At 49.6% G+C, this 8170-nt stretch overlaps 1 protein-coding gene across 4 annotated transcripts in view; it reads right to left on the bottom strand.

Moving 5' to 3' along the window:
- Positions 1-473: 473 nt before the first annotated feature.
- Pacsin2 (protein kinase C and casein kinase substrate in neurons 2) overlaps positions 474-8170 on the bottom strand; it is a 93644-nt gene continuing 85947 nt past the window's right edge. For 3 of the 4 annotated variants that reach the window (XM_021183002.3, XM_021183001.3, XM_021183003.3), the window contains exons 8-11: positions 6135-6256; positions 4067-4189; positions 3386-3582; positions 474-2109 (exon numbers count right to left, since the gene is read on the bottom strand). In XM_021183002.3, coding sequence (XP_021038661.1) covers positions 1997-2109; positions 3386-3582; positions 4067-4189; positions 6135-6256 — 555 coding nt within the window. In that variant the 3' untranslated portion in view covers positions 474-1996. The remainder of the gene's footprint in view (positions 2110-3385; positions 3583-4066; positions 4190-6134; positions 6257-8170) is intronic. The other variant, XM_085831772.1, reaches the window with a different exon arrangement.

Raw genomic sequence — 8170 nt, 5'->3', positions numbered from 1 at the left:
CCAGAGAGAAGCTTTACTAGTGTTGAAGAGCAGCAGTAGCAGCAGCAGCAGCAGCAGTCCGTTCACCGGGACTGGTCAGGGCTACCACGGTGGCTTTCTCTCCTTAGCTGATCCCAATAGGAGGCAAGATCCTTGGAGGTTCTTTGTGTGAGCAGGACCAGCTGGGACCTGCATTGACCACATTACACCCAGAGATCATCAACTTGAGAAAACATAACAGTGGCACATAAAGGTCAACACACATAGGTTTGGGGAGGAGCAGTTGTTGGTCAGGGGAGAGAGGGTGGCACCAGGGATGCCCTCCCCAGGGATGCCCAAGGTGCTCCAAGTCCCCAGCCTCTGGTGCAAGAACTGAGACATGGTCCCGAGAAGGGATCCTATGTACTGGATCTTGCCCAGTTTCAAAGCTGGTACACCCCCAAGGAGACAGGTCTGTCAGCTGTGTGAACATGAGGGTGGGTGCAAGGCAAAGGGACTGTCAAACACACAAGATCAACTGTTTATTGAGTTTTGTTGTTGTTGTTGTTCTAAAATACTATACATTTTAAGGAGTTTCTAAACATTAAGGACTTGACAGCTTTTGGTCATTCTGTAGCTTAGGAACAAGGATTTCTGCTGGTAAGTTCTCATGACACACAGCCACAGCGAAACAGTGCTTGTGCCAAACACCGAAGAAATACAAGTTGCTGATGTGCACCACTTCACTGTCCGAGCTAACAAAATAAAAGTCCTCTTTGTGCCCATCCCTGGGGTTCACAACAGTCCCACTGCACCTGAGGACAAGGGCAATTGGAGGAACTTATGTGTGTGTGTGGTGGGGGTGGGGGTTGTCGAACCCCTCCCTCTAACTCTCCAGTGAGTGACACAGGGACTGTGAAGTCTACGATTACTACCAAGTCCTAGGAGCTTTTCCAGTGCTCTATCATGAGCTTGTAGCTGTGGCCAATGAGAATCAGTCTTCCCAGCAGCTCTACTCAGAGGCCAGAGCCACATCCTAACTGGGTGGGGCCATTCGGAGGCCACAGTACATCCTAACTGGGTGGGCACCGTTAACCAACCGTGCCTGTGCTTCAATGCCATGGGCTTCAAGCAGTTGACCAGATCTGCTGTCAGAAGCCACCAGCTCTCATTCAACAGTGGGTGAACTCTATAGATTTTCTGATTATCAAATAATATATACAGATATACATCGAGACACAACGGTCTAATGTAAAGCATCTTAATCTACAGATGCAACTGTTTTGAAAAGTTAGTCTTCTTACTGTTAACTTTCCAAATCACTAATAGAACTGTTAATCTGCAAAAACTGAAGCAGGGATAGAGTGAAAATAATTTCTAAACGTGGACGTGTTGGGGAACGTTGCACAAGGTTAGCCCTGCAAGTGGCGTTTGCCATGGAACCCTGGCTGCAGCAACCCCACATCTGGACACAGCACAGAGAAATGAAGACAGCTCACGTGGAGAACATCTCAGATCAGTGTAGGCCATAATTTAACTGACTGGAAGAGCATATAAAAAAGTATAGCTGTACATTGCCTTTAAATTAAAACCTCAAACTCTTTACTCAGAAGATGGCATGTAAGTCTGCTCATTGACCTTGCAGATAGGACCTCATCAGAGAAAATTATCCGTGGAACAAGAATCAGTATGACCCGTCATGACTCAGGAGAGACAAGGGCGAGAAGGTGCAGATCCATGATAGAGAGAGCTGGTGGGGGTGGGGAAGGGCCTGGCTCTCGCTGTTGGACCCTATCTTCCTGTGCCTAGATCTGCCCAGATGTGCTTGGAAAAGGGCCAAGTGCCCAATGAAATCACCAGCTCATCTGCCTTCAAAGCACACCAGGAAGCCAAGAACAACAGAAGCCATCATCTTTTGCAGGTGGAGTGGATGCCTACATGGCTGCTGGGGGCACTAGAGGTGTCACTGCCCAGGCCAAGGCTAACGGAGCTCCTGAACTGCCCATTTCCGTCTCTCCGCCAGCCTGCCCATGGGCTGTCACTGGATAGCCTCAACATAGTTGGCTGGGTATAGGCCAACCTGGCCGCTGTCTAAACGTCCCTTGCACCAACCCTGTTCATCTTCATCCTCTATCTTGGTCAGTTCATCCCCTGCAAGACAAAAAGAGGGTAGCCTTAGTGACAGAGGGCAACACTGACCACAGCAAGTCATCTGTGCATACAAATCCCATGTGGATATAAAACATGCTTCTAGAAGGATCCACAGAAGGTCTCCAGGGCAGAGGAACAAGCGTCCTCCTGAAGGTAAGGCAGGACCCTGGATATTCACTACTAATTTGTATTCAAAGCTTCTGACACAGAGGTCACTGTGATCTGAAGACGGCAGCCCTCAGAGCAACCCTGGAGCAAGCAGCAGTCCAGGCTAGAACTGCTCCTGGTTCAGCCTTGTGCCTACCCCATGTGTCCTAGGCTGCTCTGCTTGGCAACATGCCCCATGTTTTCATTCTGTGTGGTGGCTCAAGGTGTTTCTGGGACTTTGAGCCACCACTGGCCTGGCAGAGACCGGGGACAACATATCTGCTCACTAGATACTTCCATCTGCAGACAAGGAGACCAGCAGATGCTAACCTATGAGGAGCAGAGAGTCACAACACAGGAGCTCACTCTGCAGGCAGGAAGGGAAAGGGCCCTGGTGGAAATGGCCTTGGTTCACAGTGAAGACACAGGGCGGGTCTAAAAAGATTAGCACATTGAAGTCTGCAGCACTGAAGAGGATGAACAAGAAAATTAGTAGGCACATGAGACACCCAAGCTACACAGCCAAGAGGAAGGCCAGAGTTTGGAACCAGTAATGGCACCCTAACTAGCCCCCAAAGCCTTTGAAGGACACACTAGTCATAACTGTTCTTATAATCTTGCTTCTAGTGACAGGCTAAACTGTGAGCACGGCTTCTGGCGAGATGCTTATGCCTAGGGGAGCAGAGACAAAGAGCTGACACTGAGGTAACCCAGAAATATTGCAGCTACATGTCTTGGTGGCTGCGATATTGACTACTGTGTTAGAGAGACAGGCTGATGAGTAAGCATGAGAACACAGAGCTCTTAATGTAACTGACAGCACACGGGAGGCCTACAAAGGCTGAGTGAGGTACTAACAGCGGGTAACCGACAGTGAAGGAAGGGCACTGGCTAACAAAGCACAAGTCAGGGATGGACAGAGCTGGCTTTCACCAGGCCCTAACATGAACAGCACACTGCCATCTTCCTGGCTGGGACAGGGTCAGGACATGCAAAACCTGGTACGGGAAAGGTGCTGAAGTGAAGACTCTCACATGAAACCAGCAAGAACTTGACTTCAAAACAAAAGACAAGTCCCCTCAGCAGGCTGGCCTCGATTCCCAGGAGGGGATTTGGGAAGGTTACCTACCAGCCTTGAAGCTCAGCTCATCATGTTCCTGCCCCTCATAGTCATAGAGGGCCCGAACTCGCACTTCTGTTCCTGAGGTCGTGTCCTCATCAAATGGGTTCGAGTCCCCGTTGGCATCCGTGGAGGAGAAAGGGTTGTTAGACTCATCATCAGACCAGTCAGTGGGGTAAGGCTGAGTCTTCTCATAGCTGCTGACACTGCAACAGGGGATGATATAAGGCTCTTAGCATACAACTGACAGAGAATGGGTCCCCACCCAGAGTTCCTGCCCCACAGGCAGGTGCAGCCAGGCCCCTCAGAGCCTTCATGCCATCCACACTCATCCTGAGCCCTCAAGAGAAGCTGCAGGCTGCGAATATCCCAGAGTAGTGCCTACAGGTAGAGCTGTACCCACTCCAGCAGGTCCCTGGTTTATACTGCCTGCCTGTCTTCCTGCAGTGCTGCTGCTCAGGCCTTAAAGGGTTAACACAGGACAGAGAAAAAGCAACCGAAGAGTGTTAGCTGTGCCCTCCCAGAGAGGTGGAGAGGCCCGACACTGTCCCACCAGGTCTGGAATGTGCCCAGGTCCTGCAGGACCCATGCATTGCTGAAGTGCTAGGAGTGAGACCCCAAGAGACCCCTGGATAGAGAGAGGAGACACAGAGCAAGGTGGAAGCCAGAGGGAAGTGTGTGTTCACCAACTTTTTGGCCTTAATGTCCTCCTTCTCACTGATGCTGCTGCCCGTGTCGTCCTCGTCCTCGAAGGGGTTGTAGCTGGACTGTAACTGCGTGGACTGGGCGGGATTGCTCGGGACACTAAGGTTGCTATGGGGAGAAAGAGAGCTTTCAGGGACCACAGCTGGGGGCCCACTAAAGGCCCTGCTGAGGAAGACAGTGACAGTATCTCTAGGGCTATAGCAGCTCCTCTTCCGACGAGAGGAGAAGGGTGTTGATGGCAGATTATTTTAGTCAGACATGTGGCTGTATGTCGACAAGTCAATACACCTCGATCAACTGTAAGTTAACTGTCCAGCACACGTGCACAAGTACTTCCTGTTTCAGGGTTCTCCAGTCCCCTAGCCCCTCATTTCTACACAAGGCTTAGCCAGTGGGACAGATGGACGGGAAGCAGCAGCCACAGGAAGACTGTATCTATGGAGCAGGGTACTCCCCAGCTCTGTGGTGACCCTTCTAACTACTCACTAGGTCACTGGCCAGCTCCCTGGTGCTGGGGTTTCCGCATTCAGAACTAAAGCTTGCTGCACGAAGGGTCCACTAGTGCTCTGGAGTCAAGTCATTCTTATAACTTTGCCAATTTCTCCCAGCCCAGGGTTAACACAGGGTCCCATGGAGAGGGACGAGGCTGCTGGGTGCAGAACACTACTGTCAGGGAGCCACCACAAGAAGAGCATAAGAAAGAGTCACCCAAGGCCAGCAGTACTCAATCTGTGGGTCACGACCCCTTTGTACATGTGTCAAATAGGTCTTTCACAGGGTAGCTTAAGACTATTAGAAAACACAGATATTTTCATTATGATTCATAAAAGTGGCAAAATTACAGTTATGCAGAAGCAATGAAAATAATGTCATGGCTGGGACCATCACACCATGAGGAACTGTATCAATGAATCACAGCATTAGGAAGGTTGAGGACCACTGGGCTCTCAGCAACGACTGCCACCTTCATCAGTGGCCATGGCTTTGGCCAGCAGCATCCTTAAACTGAGCAGCTACACCCCAGAGCCAAGCAGGTGAGGATGGGAAATCCCTCAGATGCCAGGGCGACCCTGCCTAGTTGTTCATGTATAGGCAGTGTGTTTTACACTAGCAGACCCTCTGCTCTCCTAAGCTCCCCATTCTCGCTGACTTTGGAGGGTCTTGGTGCTGGGCACTAAACTGGTACATTCTCTCTGGCTAACTAGTTACTACTTAACTGGTTACTAGTCCACAGGACCTCCGGAGTCCCAGTTCCTTCCATCCAATCTCTAGGCTTAAGCACAGCAGGAGGACCACTTGGTTCTGAGGTTGGGGTCTCAACACAGCTTTCTGCAGAGCCTCTAAGCACAGTAGCTGAGCAGGACCATCTTTGTGTGACTGGGAAGCCAGGGATGGTAGGGGCTTAGTGCCTGGGCCATAAGCATGACACCTGAACTAAGGTGACCATTATCTAAGCACAGAGGCCTCTACAGCATACACTTTCCAGAATGTTCTAATGACCACAGTTGGTATTTGTTTTATCCACAAGCTTTTTTAGACCATGAAGTCAGAGTCTTGAAGACAAGGGGTGCTCTGTTCAGAGTGCCGGGCCTGAACCCAGAGCCTTGACTTGCCAGGCAAAGGATGACCTGCTGCTGAGTTACACTGCCAGCTTACTCAGAAATAACTAACACTAAGTAAGGAGGCATCTGACCATCCCCACTGTCCTGGCACCTGCACAAAGAAGTCCCCATGGGATGATCTCACTGATATGTCTCTATCGGCTGTGTCTGCCCAGGGCTGCCCCATGGGAATGAATATAAGCAGCTAACAGTAGCACCTCCCTTACCAGGACAGGCACGATGTGCAAAAGGCTTCTTCTCGGATCTTTCAGGAGCTCCAGCATGAGCAGAAAGAGAATAGCGAGATGGGCTCCACCCACCCAGAGCTCACGGGGTCCCCAGAATCTTTGGGAATCACCCAAATGCCCAGGCAGATGGCATCCCAGGCCCTGCAGATGCTCTCGTCTCTGAGAAAATGGTCCGTTTCCATGGAAGCTGGGACTGGAGCTCACCTGCCAGGCTTGTTCTGTCCAGACTGGTCACCTGTCTGGTTGATTCCTGTTAGGGTGACACCGTCAACAGCCTTCTTCTTCTCTCTCCGGCTGAGAGTTCGATTCAGATCTGCAGACCACTCCTGGGCAAGGGGCCACCGGAAGGAAATGGGAAGTTCATTTCTGGGGAACCACAGTGGTCCAAAATACCTGTTCAGCCAGCCCCACCCACCCCGTGCAATTGCAACATTTAGCCTTGTGGCCCCTGCTCTCCGGTTTCCCAGCAAACTTCAAGCTGCCTCTTAGACCTAAAGATTATGGTGGCTGGCACCCATATAACCCCAAACAACAGACTTTATAGGACATGTTGGTGACAACAGAACTAGGTCTGAGGGCTGGGGATATAGTTCAGTAGTAGAGTGTCTGCCTAGCATTCATAAGGTCATGGGTTCTATTCTCAACAACACACAAACCACACATCCATCTCCTCAGCTCCCATCCCAGAAACACTGCATCATGGCTGATGATGCTTACTGTCTTTTTGTTTGTTTGTTTGTTTTTGTTTTATAAATAACTTGTTTTGGTCAAAGGACATTTATTTTTCTTTATATCCTGACGTTTTTAAAAATTTATTTAATGTATATGAATATATTGTAGCTGTGTTCAGACACATCAGAAGAGGGCACCAGATTTCACTACAGATGGTTGTGAGCCACCATGTGGTTGCTGGGATTTGAACTCAGGACCTCTAGGAAGAGCAGTCAGTGCTCTTAGCTGCTGAGCCATCTCTCCATTCCACTTACAGTCTTTTATTACAGTCCTGGAGAGCCTCCTAAACCCATTGCTTGCTCAACCATGGCTCTTAGGCTCCACCCTCCCTGTGCCAGCATTGGCCCTTGGGGTCTTAAGCCAGTCCAGTCCTGTGGGAAGCCTAGCTGAGACACAAGGCTTAGTCCTTAAGTACTAAGGACCCTTTCCTTTTATGCTCTGAACTCGTAATTCACCATGTTAACAGCTACCTGAAGGAACCTGAGCAAGTCTGTTACATAGCAAACTGAACCTAGGCCTGAAAATAAAATCAGACTAGGTGGCTATCTCATGGCAGGAGGCTGACAAGGCAGTCACTGAATGCTCAGGTCTCCAAAAGGCTCTCCCTGATATGTCATGCAAGTTTTTTGGTTTTGGTTTATTTTTTTTAAGACAGAGTATCTTTGTGGTGTTCCTGGCTGTACTGAAACTCACTCTGTAGACCAGGCTGGCCTTAAACTCAGAGATCTGCCTGCCTCTGCCTCTGCTTCCCAAGTGCTGGGATTAAAGGCATGTGTCACCACTGCCTGGCTTGTAGTGCCACTTTGAATCAGCGTGACATGCTGGCAACTACTGGAGAAGATCAGAAAGTTTAAGTCCATTGTGGGTTGCCTGGTGCTGTTTGTACTTTGATGTTAATTCCACTTCCTCAAGAGGGGCTGCCCCAACAAGGAGTGGATCACTTCTCAGATGATGTCATGTGAACCTTCTCCCCACTTTAACTGGTCAGTAAAAGCTAGAGCCTGAGATTGGGCAGTGGAAGGGAAAGGTGGAACTGGAGGTTTTAGAGGAGGGGAAGAGAGGAGATGGAGGAAGAGGAGGTGGAAGGAAGATGGAGCAGAACCACGTGGCCTGGAGAAGCCATAGTAGCAAGGGATCTCCTAGCTGGGGAACAGAGCAGTGTAGTGGTACATCTGCCCGACTTAGGCATTCAGCTTATAAATATAGCTGAGTTGTGTGTTCTTCACAAGGGATTATTGGGGTTGGAGATTGATTACAACAATGTCCTCAAAGGGTTTCTGTTTTCCCAACAAGAAGCTATCACCAACTGTTGTAATACATAGCTGGAGAGGTGCTTGGTCTTGATTTTCCAGAAAATACCATGTGTTATCCTTAATGAGCTCTTACCTCAAATCTCCATTTATCAAGCAAATAGGATTATAATCAGTAAGATGACTAGTCAGGTAAAATCAGACGCCTCCAACGGGAGACAAGCGGAGTTCAAGCTCCAGACCCCATGTAAAGATGGA

Source organism: Mus caroli, unplaced genomic scaffold, assembly GCF_978045245.1.
Source record: "Mus caroli unplaced genomic scaffold, Mus_caroli_1 scaffold_16, whole genome shotgun sequence".
Lineage (NCBI taxonomy): Eukaryota > Metazoa > Chordata > Mammalia > Rodentia > Muridae > Mus > Mus caroli.
The sequence above is the reverse complement of the archived record's forward strand: the minus strand, read 5'-3'. Positions and strand labels throughout refer to the sequence as shown.